Here is an 18,646-nt window from a genome sequence, read left to right as displayed (position 1 = left end):
TGGTCATATATAAAAGGTTATAGGCACAAAGGCAATTTTTTTTCAGTGTAACCTTTGACAAACTCACTAATTATCATGAAAGAGCAAAATTTTGTTGGCATTATTGAAATTATATTAATGCTATTTTCCCCCTCAGTACTTAGTTCTTTTATTTATCTTAAAGATAGCTAAAATGCATAAATCATCTAAAAAGGCCTCAACAGTCCCTTTCTGCTGATAGCATCCCCATCCAGAATACATTTTGCCCAATAGCTTTATATTTCTGAAGAGGATATAAAGCTAAAGTATTGAAAAAATAATATGGAACTGTCCCCTTATTCCTGATGAGTTTTGTAGCAGGAGTTGAGCCAGCAGCAGATTTCTGCTAGTGGATTATAGTAAAATTAATGTTCACCTCAGCTTCAGCATTCATTCAGTTTATCCCTAAACCAGTTAGATCCAAGTGTATTGACACAATTAGTTGCACAGACAGTGCTAGGCAAATAGACACACCTATACAAGTACTGACATTCTAAAGAGTTTATAGTATTAGGGCCTGTTCCAACACCCACTGAAGTCAATAGACAGATTCCCATTGGCTTCTGTGGGTGTATAGATGTTATAGCTGAGGTTTCTATTTCAATGCAAACATACTTGGAACAGCCTTTCTCAGGCGCATTTAGAGACAATGGAAGCTGAGTTGTGGGTGCCACAACCTTCATCTCTTCCTAGGGTGGGGTTGGCACTGGAACTATGCCAGGTGCTTGAGCAGTACAGCAGTCACTTTCCAATTGTTCTGTTCCAATAAGTTTTGGATTAACATAGGTTTGCTCCTGCATAACTAAATATCAGTAATGTTCAATAGGCAGCTACTCTGACAAACTAGGCAGGTATAGTACAGGTAAAAATGGCCAGTATGTTCAAGACACACTATCTCATCCTCCTTCACATCCCGCCTTCAGACTCACCTCTTTCATGATGCCTACAAAACCCTGCGTGCTATTATATCTAGGAGAGTGACAAGCTGTCACTGTCATACTTGTACTAACTCCTCCATTCCTGCCATTCTCCCTCACTTGTCTCTACTCTGAATTAAAAAGGGGGGGGGGGGGAAGAAAACCATCAACAAAATAAAACACAACTGTGCCAATCATTACCATGTTCTTTTGTTAGATCCCTGGCCCCAGCCTGGGTTGGTTTGTGTCTGTTAGTTGTAAGCCTTTGGGGGGAAAGTCTGTGGGGAGATTTTCAGAGGTACAATGGGAATTCTGTACAAAACTGGTATTTATGCTTTTGAAAATCTACCCCTGACTCTTTACGTGTATTTGCCGAGCCCAATGCGACCCCAGTCCCTTCCTATGTAGCTCCAATAGTGTGATAAGGAAACAAGTTATGACCAGTATTTGGTTGTTCTGCTGTGCAGCATTTGTATTGTGTCTTCAGATAGATTCCCTGCTTTCAGGTGCATCTCAGTTTTTCTAGTGTTACGAAACTGCTCTATTCTCCCTAGAGCAGAAGTACACAGCTTTTTCTATTCTAAGCTGTGCATGGTCCATGCAGCTCAACAGAGTTCAGGAGGAGGAGGATAAATTTGCCCACAAGGAAGTCTGAGGTCAGCATGGGTAGGAATAAACAGAAAACACAAATTGTGTTTTTTCTAACCTATCTTTTGCTTGTTAAAGTAAACCTGATTATAGCAGGAGTTGAGTTCCCTCTCCTCTCACCCTTTCACTACTCATTCCTTCCTATTGTTTTGTTTCCTGCTGACTGATGGCACAGTGTTTGATCTTGAGAGCAAGGTCTAGCTTCTCTAAGCATACTGTTTTGTGGGCACATTTTAGTCATCCAGCATCTTCCCCTAGAGACCAAACTTTTGTCCCTTTTATAATTTGCTCAGTCTCTAATTGTCTAGTCTCAGTTCCAGAAGCTCAGTGAAATAGCACAGAGCCCTGCTGACAGTACTGAATATTTCCTAAACACACTATATTTATCTTGCAGTTAGCATTATCTCTTAACTGTATATTTACTAACTGCTACTCATGTCATGTTTATATATTTATTTGATTTCTCAGACATTATCTAGAGCTCAGGGAACTCCCAAAATTAAAAATGCACAGGTAAATTCTAAAATTTTGCAGTGTCACATTTTAGTTCATCAGCTTTTTCCCCAGTTAAACCTTTTAAGTTAATAGACTCTTTAACAAAAACTAGACAGTCTACTGAGCCATAAGACTCCAGTTAAATTTTCCTCCAATCTCCAGCCCCTCCTTTAGATGCCTTTGGGGGAAAGATAAACTTTGTAGCATTCCCAGAGACACTTCATACCGTATTGAGTCTGATCCCACAAATTCTTACACACAAATAATTCCACTATTAAATGCTGTGCTATAGTCACATGGATTTTTGCTATCCAATATGCATCAGAATCTTCTCTTCTTCAGTTAGACAAGATATCAGATCCTATTGTACCATCAACTACTTTAAAAAGACATTAATACCATATCCCTATATTGTAATATGAAACCTCTCCCCCTGTAATCTAATCTAATCTCCTCCTGTGCATGCTTTTCAAGGATGTCCCTAGAGGATAATGATCAATAAGAGACCTAATTTTATATGGTGTATTGGCCAAAGGACAATGTGTGGAGTAACACACTCTAAAACATAGCACTTTTAAAAACAAGGGAAAACGTGAGTTACTAGAAAATGAACCATTTGTAACCTGTTGGTAAGTAAAATCCTAGGAATATTCCTGGGGAAATAATAAGAACTGGTTACAGGCTGCCATAAAATATACTCTGTTGATGAGTGCAGTAAAAATACCTATAAATGAATAAAAATAAACATGTACTATTGAGAATTCTGTTGCCATGACTTCAACCCTTAGGAAGCAGGAAAAGGTGATCTGCCTGCTGCTAGTACTTGAAATTGTATCATTTTTGTGTTACATATAGAAGAGTTAATCGGCTGTATAATGGCTTTGTCATGCAAAGCACAAATATAGTCTGTTCCTTCCATGAGGTAGTATCCAGTTAATAAAAACAAGAGACTAAATTGCTTTCCCATTGTTACATTGTAATTATCTAAGGGCTAGTCTACACTGGCAACGCTAAAGAGCTGCCACGGCAGCGCTTTAACGTGCCTTGTGTGGTCGCAGCGCAGCACTGGGAGAGATATCTCCCAGCGCTCTAAAAAAACCACCTCCACGAGGGGCGCAGCTCCGCTGGGGCACTGTTTACACTGGCTCTTTACAGCACTGCAACTTGCTGCGCTCAGGGGGGGTGTTTTTTCACACCCCTGAGCAAGAAAGTTGCAGCGCTGTTAATTGCCAGTGTAGACAAGCCCTAAACAAGTGTGTTAATGGGATTTTAACTTTGCCTGAGGCCTATTTGCTATTACAGTAACCCATCTTGTGCATAATTGATTCCTGGTAGGCACACAAATGATGATAGTCTTATTGTTCTTTTCACTGTAATCATGTTTAGAGCAAGATTATTATTCCCATAAAACCTGTGGTCAGTTTTAGCAAATAAAGTAATTAAAAATTGTAATGTCAGAAAGATCTTTTTGTCACCATCAGAGAATTTACAGTAATCCAGGGAGAAACACAGGCTTTTAGTGGGAAACAAAGCACAGAACCTATGTTCATGGTGTTTTGATGGGTAGTATGATGGCAGTGCTCAGAATATTGTGTGTGTGTGTGTGTGTTTATATTTTATTTAAAAGACCATTCTTCTCATGTTTCAGCATGAGTGTACAGGGGAGATAATGATGTCATTAATTGGGCAAACAATTATAAAGCAACTGTCAGGGAACTTTTGGCAGGAAAACTCAGTATTTGACAGTATTTATTGGCCCAGTATAAAGCATTGCTTTATTCACATTACATTTTTTGTGAGGTTTAATAACTGTTAAAAACACTGTGGGGATGCAGTTCTTTAAAAGATAGATGCCGATTCTCATTTCTTGAGAGTAGGTGTTCTTCAGGAAAGTCTGAATTTTTTAGAAAATGTGTATAGAATTTGGATTGGTAGGGACAGATCTCATCAAAGAACATTTATTTGTGTATTTACCAACTAGTTGGTGAATCAGAAGTCTTCACTTTTATTATATACATAGCTCCACAAGCATTCAGAGCACTTCACAAAACATGTAAGAAGACATTGCAAACTAAGTCAAAAAGTGACCTATTCTGTGAATCTTGTGATATAAGTATTGGGGACCAATCCTGTGGCCTTTACTTACACAACTAGCCCTGTTGACTGCAGGGAGCTACTCACTTGAGTAAATGCTGCAATATTGGAGTCTGCACAATTCTTCTTCTCTTCTAATTTATTAATATAAAAATAGAACATGCATAGATAATAACTGGATAATAACTGTAAATGAAAAAGGTGATATGTAGTTTTGCTGATACCTACTGGAATTGCTGGCCTGTATTCTCAAAAGATAGCTAGGGTAGTATAACCTAAACACTGCAGAATATCCAAAAAACTTTGACACAGCTACTTTTATCTTAAAACATTTTGCAATAACAAATGCATTAAAATACATTACTCCTGTGAAGTAGATACGTGTTATGCCATTTTGCAGATGGGTAACTGGAGACTGAGGGGAGGTTAAGTGACTTGCACAAAACCACACAGCAAATCAGTATCAGAGATGGGACTAGAACCCACGAGACCTAGCTTCTCAAACCAGGTTTCAAGTTAGTCTGGAGAAGAAATCAAAACTGTTTTCAATATTCCTGTTCACTTTTCCTACTGTAAGATATTTTTGACAGTACCAGATATGAATGCTCATAGAAAAAACATTCAGAATGCTGGGCTCTAAGGGAGAGTTTTCAAAAGTGCCTAGTAAGTTAAAAGCCAGTGACACTTTTTAAAAAAATCCCTCTATCAGAATACTTCATCTGGCCGCATCTGTGCCTCAAAATCTTTGAGCCTGAGTTTAGAGAACTGCCCTAGATTCTTAGTGCATAGTCAGGTAGAGAATCAGTTTTGCCCTATTTTTGCAGTGTTAATTACTCTTGACATTATTTTCACCTTTTTGAAATGCCAGTGTAACTCCATCATAAATGTCCAGCTTCTTCTTAACTGTACTTAGAGGAATTTCTATTCAGTCCCAGTGCAGTATTAAATAAGCCTGTGAAAACCACTCAAACCTGCTTAAAGTGTCAGTCTTCATAAAACAAAATGATAAAGATGTCGTCAATGGAGCTTTCTGATGAGGAGGGAAGTGGTGATAGTGCATTCATGTACTGGGCCTGTTTATGTCTAAGCAATTCCTGTCGAGTATGAAAACTTGTAGCCTCTTATATTGTAGAATCTGCTTACCCAGAAGGGCTGAATAAAGTCAAAGCCATTTTATGGAAAAACCACCTAACCCCCAAGAATACTCCGAGTATTGCACTCAGCTGGGTCCTCATTGCTGCTGTTTCATAAACATCATCTTTACTTCAGTAGTCTTATGATTGTGGTTTACTAGCTATTACCCCTGGCAAAATTCCTAACCGAGTGTATAAACAGGCCTAGTCTTTGAGTATACCATAAACCATTTTGACGTACTGACATTTCACACATCATAAAACTAGCTAGCAGCTAATATCTTTCTTTTGTATGAAATTTAAACTGCTAATCAAAACACCTTACTGGAAAATGCATGTGTTTCATTGAGGCAAATTTCTTTATGTTGTTATGACATTCCTTATACGATGGGTGACAGCTCTCTGAAAGCAAAATCCTTGCGGGGAGATCAAGAATAAAATGATTAAGTATTTTCACCAGAATAACAGTGCGTGGGAAATGAGTCAATGAGGCTGACTTTGCCATTTGACCTATGAGGAGAGTTGAAAGAATTTGGGCGTTTTCAGTGTAGAGAGGAGAAGGCTGTAGGATAATAGTTTTTAAATATTTAAGTTTATTATAAATAGGATGGTAATCCATTGTTCTCTAAATCCACCAAGGTTGGTCAAGAAATAATTGGCTTAGTTTGCAGCAACAGAGATTTAGGTTTGATATTAGGAAAACCTTTTTAACTAGAACGATAGTTAAGCGCTGGAACAGGTTACCTTGGAAGGCTGTGGAATCTGTATTATTTATAAGAACAGGTTAGATAAACATCTGTCATCAGGCATGGTGTTAGTATACATAATCCTGCCTCAGTATTGGGGGGCAAGGCTAGATGATCTCCTGAGATCCCTTTTATCCCTACATTTCTATGATTTAATTACTGCATTTATATGCCCTTCATATTTTGGATGATGAGCTTTATCCTGGATTGTACAGCTTACTTCTTTCTAAACATTGATTATGTCAAATTATTCCTGTTCCTGCATGCATACAGAGAAGGAGAAGAAAGTATCTTTTGCTTCAGTACATTGGGTTTGCAGGAAGTGCAAGAGTGAAAGACCAGTCATTCTGGGTAGGCCCAAAGACATTTCAAGGATCAGTCAGTTTATATGAATCAAAAAGGCAGTGGTTTCTCCATCAGGGAGTAGCTGCCACATACATTCTTTATTTTGAATGGAATAAGATTTCTTTACAATTGTGGAAGCCTAGTAAGGCAGAACAGTACACACTTTGATCTTGCGGTGTAGACAGGACTTGAATTGTGTAGACAGAACTACAGTTCTTCCTGAATTGTGGTCACCGAAGCTTTAACATGATTAGGAATATGATTAATTTGTGACTTGGTCCTACATCACAAGGTCGAAGCATGACATAGCCATGTTGAGTGCTACTAGGTGGTAATCAGGTCCTGCTTTACGATAGAGTTATTTAGACAACATAGATGTCTATAGAATGTATCTGAAGAGGAAGAAACTTTGCTGTATCTAGAACAGTAGTTTCCAAACTTTTTACTAGGGAGACTCGCCAACTGCATTTTATCTTTTTTTTTTTTTTTTTTGCAACCCAACATTGCATACCCATCCTCTGCCCTGGCACCACAATCCTAATCCTGGCCTGGTGCAGAGCAGACCCTCTTGTGTTGGGATGATTGGAGAGCGAACCTGCCCCGCACTCATCCTGCAGCAGCAGCTCCCATCCTGCAAGACAGGGCCTGGCTCCTCACTCCACATGTTGTGACCTGATGCATGGGGTCTTAGCATCACTCAGGTTTGGCCTGGCCACATCTTGCTCTCCAAACCTGCCTGCCTCCCCTTCACACTGGGCAAGGAGAAGTGCATGTTTGCTTAGGCCCGGACCCTGTGATGGGTTAATCTGGCCCTGGACATGGCAACCCAACTAGAGCCTTCTGATGACCCACTGATGGGTTGGGAACCAACATTTGGGAAACACTAGTAACTATGATCACTGTGCTAACTACTACAGTTTTGATTATTTTTCCAGTGTGGACAAGGTCTTTGTGATTTTTGTTTAGGTGAAGTTTATTTCTTAAGTTTTATTAACCTGTTACTCTTTTATCAGGAGCCAGCAGAGAAGAAATAACGGAACACTGGGACTGGTTGGAACACAATGTTATGAAGACCTTATCTGTATTTGATTCAAATGAAGATGTTACTAGCTTTGTACAGGGAAAGATAAGAGTAAGTAGCATGTAGGTGATATAACAGAGGAAAGCTATGACTTTTCACTCTTCAGAAATATATCTATAACATTCCCTTTTTTTAGGACATTAGGGGACAACATTGTGGTGCAATGTAATTCTTTTTATGCAGTACTATATTGCAGTTGGATAGGAGCAATGGAATGGGGTGAAGCTATTTCACTTCAAAGTTAAGTAAAATTGATAGAGACAAATTCTGTTCTTGCTGGTAAACAAAATGTATCAGTTGCCTTCAATTAACTGTTTAAAACTTGTGGAAAAAGAATATTCTGCAACAATAATAATAATAATTGACAAAGCAAAATGAGGCCCTACACTAATCTCGAGGGCCTTTCCCTATCTGTCTATATGCAATGCTGTCACAGATACACAGGATCTTCTCTGTGCCCCAGCCTGTAAGCAGGGACCCCTTTAGTATGCCGGGCACCAAAGACCCACACAGTTCCACATGGGCAGGCCCTTAGCCTCCAAGACTCTGAGACTGGGCCTTCGGCACCAGCACTCCCTGTCTCTCTCCGTGATTCCCTGCAGCGAATTCAGCCCAGCCAGACTCCTGCGGGAGGCTTGGACTGTAGCCCTTCAGAGCACAGTGCTCTCACAGAGTATTTACAGCAACACAGGCAGCCTCTCCAAAACAAGGTAATTCTTTATTGGTCACCTGGCTACAGAAGCTGAAAGTCGTTAGTCTGGCACACAGAAGCAGATGTTATGCCATGGTCCATCCTGGCAAAGCCAATGCCATCATCCAAGCTGTGATAGACTCCATCCCTTGCTCTGTCTCCCTGTTCCCTTTGGCTTCCCAAGTCAGAACTCCTGAGTCCCTCCAAAAGTGCAGCCGTTATTCCAGTTCAGTTCACATATTTCATCTGCTGGGGTTTCCTGCTGTTTGGGGTTGATTGTTCAGTCATTGGGGCGGGGAGGGGGGCTCTTTGTCTTGCTGGGTCCTGTGTTGATCTGGGTTGGTTTCAGCCAGATCCTTAAGGACCTAGTCATTCCACCCAGGCATCAAGGTAGTGCACTCACCTCCTGTCCCCAGTGCTGTTCCAGGAGCAGCGTTAACCCTTTTGCACCCACTGTGCACTGAGGAAAACTGAGGCGTGCCTAGGATTCATAAAAATATTATAGACAATGCCCCCTTTGTCACAAACATGATAACTTTTGAATGCTGCATTTGATCAATTCCAAAATTTCAGAGAATGTTTGAATGATGGGGAAATGTGGTGGGGGGGGGGGCGAGGATTGGGGAACTCTGGTCTGAGGGGAACAGGGGGATGGGTGGGCATACAGCTCCTGGAGTGGGGGCATAGAGAGTCCCTGGGATTGGGGGAGAAATGGGGACAATGGTACAAGGGGGAAATGCGCTATCACACAGAGACTTTGGCATGAGGGGGTAAGTGGCGAATGGGGGCGGCCTGAAGGGAGGATTGCAGGGAGTCCCTGAAATAGAGGGGGATCGAAGGGTGGCACACAGGGAGCTTGTGGAGGAGGTGGGTAATGAAAGAATGCAGTGAGTCCCTGGTGTGTGCAATGAGCTCGGCCTTCAGAAGCAATGGAGTGTGTGACCTTCTAGTAATAATCCATAGCTTTTTTTTATAGCACTTTCCATTAAAGGATGACAAAGCACATTACAAATGCCTATGAATGTAGCTTCACAACACCCCTGGTGGGGTAAGGAAGCCTCATTATTCCCATTTTATAGATGGGGAAACTGAAGGTAAGTGTCTTAACCACGATCATACAGGAAGTCTGTAGAAGGGTCTGAAATAGACTTAGGCCTCTTGACTCTCAGTCCTGTGTTTTGGCCACAAGACCATTCTTTCCCTGAAATATCCAGCACAAAATATGTTGCATGGTTTGTTAATATATATATTTAATTTAATCATTTTTTGTTTGTTTTGCTTTTAGGGATTGATTGCTGAAGAAGGGAAAGGTTCTTTCATAAAAGAAGAAGATCCTGAGAAGTTTCGTGAAGCTATTCTGAAGTTTGAGAAGTGCTTTGGATTAGCAGAGCAGGAGAAGTTGGTGACCTATTACTCCTGCAGCTACTGGAGGGGGCGAATGCCCTGTCAGGGATGGCTTTATCTTAGTACCAACTTTCTTAGCTTTTACTCATTTTTGCTGGGAGCAGAAAGTAAGTTGGCCCAGTCACTCATCACCATTTTATTTTATATTTTTCAAATGTGAAGTAACATTTCACACCATAATTCTTTGAGAATGAACATCATAATTCTTTTTGCAACATGAACATCAAATAAAAACAGTGTAGAAAAAAATTAGCAATCAGAATAATCAGTGGGAATATATTATTTAGAATTATTTTATTTTCATGTGCATGTGTAATCCACTAGTGTGTGTTACTTGGCTTTCTCTGTCCTGGATTCACAGAGAACATGGGTCTGGCACAGCTCTTAGCTGAAAATCCTGGGTCTTTAACTCAAGCTGTAGAGATTCATGCTTTCAACTCTTGAGGCTCCTGGTTCAATTCCTGTCTCATGTACAAATTTAAAACAAAAATAATCTTCCCAAATAGAGGCATTATAATTTGCTGATATTTTCACACAACTTTTTATGTATGTAAAGTCATTTTAATTGTTCATTAAAAAGTATGCATTTATGTGAGCAATAACTGTGTGATTGAAAGCTAGAAAATATGAAGAAAGTTGCATAGACTTATAATTTATATATTTTCCTGCCAGTACATGCATGTAGTACTCATGATTGCCAGCAGAAGGCACAGCGGTACATCAGAAAGACAAGCCCCTTAGATATAAATGGTCTGCTTGCTTTAAGAAACTTTATTTTAAATGCACTATTAAAACAGAGCAGCCTGCATGATATTATAGTTCATTTAGCCATTTGCAGTTTTACATTGGAAAAAGAACAGAAAGTGTAATCTAGTACTAACATATGTGGCACTTTTTGATGTATTTCTAGCCATGAAATTCTACCTGGCAAGCTTCCTGTAACTCTGAAGATAGCCTGTGATGTTCTTGTACTTGTGGAATAGCAGTAGTTTCAGTTTTTCTGTACGCTTATTTTTGAAGGGGCACAAATGACTGAGGGCCCAATCTTACAAGGAGCTGAGCACCCTCAATTCCCATGGCAGTCAATGGCAGTTGAGTGCATTCAGCACGTGGAAGGATTGGGCTATAAAACAGGGAAAGCAACTATGTCAGGCAAGATTATAGAACCCATTTTAAATAGTACCTTACCTCACAAGCAGTTCCACTGAAGCCAATGGAGTAGGTGTGGAATAAGGTACTATATAGGAGAGAGGATTATTACAATTTGGCCCTTATTGAAATACACAAAAGCTTCTTCCTTTTTCCCCAGAAACATGCAATACAATAAAGGCTGTTCAGTGGTTCACTATAACACTTTCAGCCATGTTAGACTTTCCTACTCATTAATGATTTAACTGTGCTGTTTAATTACTTTTTATCAGAGCTGTTGACCGCTTGTTCCCTTAGTGTTAAGGAAAAAGTGTAGGCGGCTAATGAGCAGTGAGAAGTTACTCACACCTGCTTATACTCATATTTTCAGTAAAACTCGTTATCTCCTGGGATGAAATCTCAAAACTTGAAAAGACCTCCAATGTGATCCTGACAGAGAGTATTCATGTGTGCTCCCGTGGGGAGGATCACTACTTTTCCATGTTTTTGCACATTAATGAAACGTTCCTTCTTATGGAGCAGCTGGCAAACTACGCCGTAAGGAGACTTTTTGACAAGGAGACATTTGAAAGTGACCTAGTCCTCCGTGATCCTCTTCAAATCACCAAGAGGTAATTTATTGTTTGTAGAATGTCAGCTGTGTGCTCAGTAGAGTTCCAGGCACAGGAAGACACAGTCGTTGTCTGAAGGAGCTTACAATAACAGCTTTGCTAACATTTGTGTCTTTTACCCAAGTGTCCTCTTAGACATTGGGTAATGCAGGGTGTTATAATTTACTGTTAGTTGTCAGAAGAAATCACGTGAATATGATGTATAAGAAATAATATCCGCTTTATTCACAAATACCTGTGTGGGTATCTCAGCATGTTTACAGATTCTTCATGGCTAATCAGATTAACAAAAACACCATTCAAAATAAGCATCAAGGCACAAATTGACCAAATCTGTGCTAATAGCACAGGATTCTCCTTCTTTAAAACAAAACTGAACACCACATGATGTTTACTCAAGCAGGGAACATACACTAAACACAGGAGATGGTTGCCTTCATTGTAAATTCTGTAGGAAAGTTCTCTTAACCCCGATCTTCTCGTTCACTTTTGTCAGATCCGATGCAGGCTTAAGTCCAGAGAGCCAAATTTTGATCTCAGATATACAAGTGTAAATCTGGAGTATCCACACAAAAGACAGTGGAGTTGCTCTGGATCTGTAACTGTAATAATAGCCCCAAGTGTGCATTATTACATGGCATATTTGCATGTTTTTCATTTTCAGAGGCTCTTCTGTGGTAAAGCTTAGTTTCTCTGAGTGTATTTTAAGAAATCATTAAAGCTAACAAGTTGGTTTTCATGGCCCAGGTTTATAAAATCCTTTCACAATTTATAGGCCAGAATTAATTGTAATTCAAGGCTTTACATCTGTACCTTTTATTATTTTTACACAGAAAACAGAGAACATATTTGGAACAGGAAAAAATGCAGAAAGCATTATTCAGTACTGTCATACAACCAAAGCTGTTTAATAATAATAATAGGTTTCTTGATAGGTTCCTTAAGAGAGAGCCATTTAATACATGAATATAGAAAAAGGGAGGAAAATCTTATTGCTTTATTCTCTGCTTTAAAGGGATTTCATCAGTGGGTTTACAGCCCCAGATTTACATTTGTTTGCGTCTTGTATAAATAAGATCTCTGGAGAGGTTCCATTCTCTAGATAATAATTGTATTCAAGGTTCTGAAATATTTTGTGAAAAACATTACAGCAAAATTCATTTTCAAAAATGTAGTGTCTTAGCAGCAAGTGGGGATAAAAAGCAAGAAGTGATGTCACTGAAGAGTAGCTTGCTGGTGAAAGAATGGAAAGGATGGGGAAGGGCAGCAAACAATTTTTTCAGCATGTGTTAATTGGATAACAAATGCATGGGCCAGATGTCATTGGCAATGGGTGATATAAGCAACCATGTGTTGGAGACTCGTGACTGGTTTTCTTACTATTGAATTGTTTTGGGTAACATGAAAGGTCAGATCTAAAATATCCATTGGGTTAAAGTCTGTCTCCTGGGCCAGTGCAGGTTTGGTCCCTGTAGCATATTTGGCAGTGCTTTCTCAAGCCTAGTTTCAAATAGTGTGGCTTCCACAGCTTTCAGTGGAGGGATTTTCAGGAGTCCAATACATTTCAGCAGGGGCTTCAGCAGGAGGGGGCTGAAGTCCTGAGCCCCGGCTACCGGCAGGTGTGCACTGGCTCTCGAGCTTCTGAAGATTGTTGTATGCAGCTTGGAGGGCCAGTAAGTTTGGCCACCCCTGCCATATATTTATACTTGTTTTATAATATAATTACTGGATGATTAACGTTTAGGTGTGAGAGCAGTGCTGGAGATGGATGTTGCTCTCCTGCCAAAACATAGTTTTTTCACTGCATTTATATAGGAATATAACCTTCTCTTTCTGAAGCATTATACTGTGGCAGATGTTTCTTATACGTGTACCCACAGAGGCTACCTTTCCCGCTAATCAATTCTTCATCAAGCCAAAACTGGTTTAGGTTTAATTGGTTTATTTCAAAGAGTTGAAAAGCAGAGCCGATTGGGCTATTAGAAAGTGAAAACTTTTCACCTAATTTAGGCCTCCCTACAACAATCCATCCCCTTTAAGCAAAGCTCTTAATCATGTGCTTAACCTTAAGAAAGTTCTTAAATCCGATTGATTTAAATGGAACTTCAGCATGTGTTTTAAGCATATGCTTAAATACTTTGCTAAAATAGGGTATAAGCACAGTCAACTCCATTGGGAATTGATTGTGTTAAGATCCTCACTTAGTGCCTTCCAGGATTGAGCCTGTAATATATTTGAAAACGTGGAATATAAAGTTTTAATATAGTCCCCTCCCAACACAATTCAGTTTTAATAACTGTAAAGTGATATTAAAATAACTTTGATTTTCCTTCTCCTCCTCCCCTTTTTATCCATTAGAGGCCTGGAGAACCGAGCCCACAGTGAGCAGTTTAGTGCATTCTTCAGGCTACCCAAAGAAGAGACCCTGAAGGAAGTGCATGAATGCTTCTTATGGGTACCTTTCTGCCACTTCAACACGTTGGGAAAAATGTGCATTTCAGAGAACTACATCTGCTTTGCTAGCCAGGATGGAAGTCTCTGCAGCATAATCATTCCCCTAAGAGAGGTATTGCAAATCGCAGTCAGAGCCAGTTACAGTGAAAGTTTTTTATAATTTGTATGGATTAAAGTAATTAGCAATTTACTTTTATTTTAGTCAAGTTTCTCATTAGAAAATTGAATCTATTTTTATTCAATTTATATTATGTCATTTTTTTCTTGGTGCCAGCTGTATTAAGCTAAATCCCACTACATACAGATCTCCTTTCACTTTTCAGCTCAAAGACAACCTTCAAGTCCCTCTCTTTTTTTATCCTCTGTTCTTTCTAGGTGAGCAGGAGATCTTTTAATGTCTCATCTTGCACAAGTCTCATAATTTGTACTAAAACTGGGAGTCTGTCTTCATAGCCTGAGACTTATGGTCAAAAGCAAAGAATTGGAGGGGGTGAATATTTTGGAGTGATTGGTTATGGACTCTGGAGGCTTTCACCTGTAGGTCACCAGTTTAAATCTGACTGCTGTGGACAGTGATTAATCAGTGCCATCTGTTCAGAGGCTTATGTGAAATGAGTTTGATAGTGTCTAGTCCTTAGTGGACAAATGTCAATTCACCATTCCAGTTGGCATCCTTAACAGACAGACTAAGGATCATAAGGTAATAGAGACAGTGGGCTTGTCTACACTGGCAATTTACAGCACTGCAACTTATTCGCTTGGGGTGTGAAAAAACACCCCCCTGAGTGCAGCAAGTTTCAGTGCTGTAAAGTGCCAGTGTAGACAGTGCACCAGCGCTGGTAGCTATGCCCCTTGTAAGGTGGTTTTTTTAGAGCACTGTGAGAGTGCTGCGCCGTGACCACACAAGGCACGTTAAAGTGCTGCCGTGGCAGCGCTTCAGCGTTGCCAGTGTAGACTAGCCCTGTGTTAAAGCCTAGCTTTGAATGATCTAGGACAGAGATGAAAGACATTTGTGGATCAGTGCATGGGAAGATTCCCCTGTCCCTTTCCGTGTGGCATGTATTCTGTGGACTGAGCTTATATCGGTCTCCTTAATGTTGTCAGCCTCTGACTAGTCCCAGATATATTCTTGAAATATATACACTGGAAATTACCAAGACACTGATTAGTACTTTTGTATTCTTTTCATACATGCTGTGTGCTATACATGCATGCAGCTTACTAGACATGCTGGGACAGATCTTCATGTGGTGCGAATTGTCATAGATACACTGAAGTCAATGGAGCTATGTTTACACCAGCTGAAAATCTGCCCCGCTGTGTGCTGTTAGAGCATGCATTATTACACTCTACTAGGCGAATTTCTTATTCAGTTGAACTGAGTGTTTGAAAGTATTCAAAGCCATAATATACATAGGTCCAAATTAATTTCTTGTATAACTCAGTTGACTTCAGTGGGCATACAACAGGAATATATTTGGCAAACGCTACTTAAATATTGCAGTTTATGTGATTTTTCTATTGGCAGTCTTACAAACAGGGGCTCTTGCAAACTGTAATAACAAAGCATAACAGGTTGAGTTAAAGGAGCTGACTTCTTAATTCCAAATTCTCTCTTAGGAGTTGTTAGGCCCTTATAGAGTTGTTTCACGTCAGCTGGTTTTCATCCTTCACCTCTGGTGGTCAAAAAGCAGCAGCAACAGGAGTCAGTCTAGCAATTCAGTCATGTTACTAATTTATTATTTCCCGAAAAGCACTACATTATTAAAATGTATTTACCACTATAAATCATAACTGTCCCATCATCGCAATTAAGATCAGCTTCAGCTGTCATTTCCCGTGATAGATGTGTCTAGGAGGATATTCTCAGTGGAGGATCCTTCCCGTGAATTCTGCTTCATGTGAATATTTGCAGGAGCCAGAGTCTGGCTTCTTTCAGAAAACTGTGTAAGATGCACCAGTTTCAGCAGGCACTTGAGGCCAGATTTTGGAAAGCGTTTAGCACCAATATATTGATTTTTCTAAAAAATCTGTCCCATAATGAAGTTTGGGTTTTATGGGGATAACATGTGTCAGTCCATTATCTTGTGCCAGAATAGCAACAACCCATTTTGTGCAACGATAGTTTAAATTGTCTGCGTTATTAATTCTGCTTATACAATGGTCCACTGTGCTCCACGCTGCTCACAGGTGTCTGTATGTGCATGCTGTCATGGTTACCAGGCTAATTGCACGGTTGTCCCTTCTTGGGGTCTCACTGAGTGCATCCCCACAGGCTGGAATTCTGCAATTTGCCCACTCTTGAACCAGGACCTGGGTTATAGTCCCCTGGGTATCAACAGTGACTCTTTCAGTAGGTCCAACTGGGAGGAGTTTCTCTTTGGGAGCCTCTGATAGCAGCTGATTAAAGTGACTCAGTTTCTCCAAAACAAAGCATTATTTATTCTTTCACCCAAAGATACAAAGCCCGTAGAGCCAAGGTATAAAACAAAAAGAGTCCTACATCCTTAGTTTTCTTACCTAAGGTTAAGCTCTCTATCCGTGGGTCCAGCTTATTCCCCATCTCTAAGTCAGGAGAAACAGCTTGGCTGCTTGCAGCTGGCTCCCTCTGTCTCTGAGTCTTCCTAGCCTGTCAGCTTTTTCACTGACATACCCTGGGGAGTCTCCCTTCCTTTTCTGCAGTTTAGCCTCTATATAGGGCTTTAGTGTCTACCCTTTGATATTAGGCTCAGCCTAGGAAAGGGTAAAACACCCTAGCTTGGATGGTGCTAGCTAGGTAGCTTCTTCCTCAACTGATGTCCCAGCCATTGTTATCTTAACTCCTGTGAAGTTGCATACCTAAGGCTGCCTTATCTGTGTCTTTGTTTTATCTTTCCTGCTCTGTTTAACAACCTCTCTTTACAGCCTACTTCAGTTCAACTCTATGCATTCAGGTAGGCAGCTATACAAAATTGAATGGTGAATCCAAGTCACACATAATATTCATAAGGATAATGCAGATAGCTTCCAGTATGTCACACATGCACTCTCAATAGAATTTCTTTTTTGCAAGCCAAGCTGACAAAATTGGGTAGGAAGATGAGATTACTAATTCATGTGTCCTTGCCTCTTCAGGTCATAGCAGTGGAGAAGGCTGATCCAGCTAACAAAGGAGTCAATATTAGTACCAAAGGAAAAAGAGCTTTTCGTTTCACAGAGGTTAAGGATTTTGAACACCTGGTAGCAAAGCTCGGGATCAGAAGTGGAACAACTTCAAGTCCACATCACATTGCAAGTACGGAGGTAATAGCACAGCTAACTCTAATTCTTTATTAACTATTTATGGAAAGGGTGCTGAAGTGAGCGCTTTGTCCATTCTTGCTAGGAGGCTAACTATTGTATAATTTAAAGTAGTACTGTATGTCACCAATTAAAAGACATAGATTTAAATGAGAGGTGGGCCTGAATCAAAATCCCAGATTGGAGCGTCTCCAAACTTCAAAGGGTTTGAAATCTGAATTTTGCAAACACACCACATACTGAAATCTGAAAAGGTGGATCAGTTGAAGTGTTTCTTTGGGACCCTCACTGCTTCAGCTGGCAGGAATTCTGGGAGGCTCTGAGAAAGGGCACTGCATAGCAATGGGGCAATCTGAAGTTGAGCAAGACTTCATTCCGTGCCTCATCTACTGTAGGGTTTGTGCTGAATGCATAACAAAGGGGAAGTTATAAGCATGTGTAATAGCTTATTAGCCCAAAGCAAAAGAGTGACTGAAAACCCTATCGTTCAGACTGGTGTAGTGCTTCAAGGAAGTAATGCTTGGCGTACATCAGGACTGAACAAAAGTGTGAGCTGGGTGCTTCTCTGGACACACAGACTGTTCAGACATACTAACAAATGTGCTTTCATTGGTGACTTTGCATTCATAGGGGAAGGGGAGGAGGAAAGAGAGAGTGATTCCACCTGGGAAGGTTTTCTGGTTTGAGATCAGGCTTATTAAGATTGGTGAGAAATAAATAAACCTGATAGACTGTTTCTGAGTCCAACAGGACTGAGCTGTGTTATATGTAGTTAAAAAACAGAAATCCCATCACAGGGAATTTGAGGTATTCCTTCCCAGACCTATCACAGCTGCTTTTTCAGAAGACCAAATGGAACAGTAAGGATGGTACTGTGTTTAGGGGATTAGCCTGGAACTCGAGATCCCACATTTAATTTCCTATTCTACCACTTGCGCAAGTCACTTAGGGCTTGTCTACACTACCGCGCGGGGTCAAGCTGAGCTACACAACTTCAGCTACGTGAATAGCGTAGCTGAAGTCGACGAACTTAGATCTACTTACCGTGGTGTCTTCACTGCGGTAAGTTGACAGCTGACGCTCTCCTGTCAACTCCGCTTGCACGTCTCGTTCTGGTGGAGTACCAGAGTCGAAGGGAGAGCGCTCAGCAGTCGATTTATCGTGTCTAGATTAGACACGATAAATCGACCCCCGCTGGATTGATTGCTGCCAGCCGATCTGGTGGACAGTGTAGACAAGCCCTTAGTGTCTCTGTGTCTCAGTTCCCTATCTGTAAAATGGGGATAACAGCACTTCCCTATTTCCTGGGGTAGTTGTGAGGATAAATACATTAAACATTATGAGGTGCTCAGATACTATGGTGAGAGGGACCATAGAAATACCTAAGATACATTTCCTTCAATGCAAACAGTCAGACTTTTTGGTTAAAAAAATAAATAAAACAAAACCCTTCATAATCTCTCCCATGAAAAACCAAAAAAAATCAACATCTGGTGTAAAATCATTTTTTAAAAAATTGCATTTTTTAATAGTGCTTCTGCATACTTTCCGTGTAGGCTTCTGCATTTAGGGATTTGCTCT

General features: G+C 40.3%; 1 protein-coding gene across 1 annotated transcript in view; it reads left to right on the top strand.

The window, feature by feature from the left end:
- Positions 1-18,646, top strand: part of TBC1D8B (TBC1 domain family member 8B) — a 56,271-nt gene that overhangs the window by 12,976 nt on the left and 24,649 nt on the right. The window contains exons 4-8 of the mRNA XM_065411186.1: positions 7,410-7,528; positions 9,454-9,679; positions 11,092-11,332; positions 13,691-13,898; positions 16,901-17,068. Coding sequence (XP_065267258.1) covers positions 7,410-7,528; positions 9,454-9,679; positions 11,092-11,332; positions 13,691-13,898; positions 16,901-17,068 — 962 coding nt within the window. The remainder of the gene's footprint in view (positions 1-7,409; positions 7,529-9,453; positions 9,680-11,091; positions 11,333-13,690; positions 13,899-16,900; positions 17,069-18,646) is intronic.

Source organism: Emys orbicularis, chromosome 9, assembly GCF_028017835.1.
Source record: "Emys orbicularis isolate rEmyOrb1 chromosome 9, rEmyOrb1.hap1, whole genome shotgun sequence".
Lineage (NCBI taxonomy): Eukaryota > Metazoa > Chordata > Testudines > Emydidae > Emys > Emys orbicularis.
The sequence above is the reverse complement of the archived record's forward strand: the minus strand, read 5'-3'. Positions and strand labels throughout refer to the sequence as shown.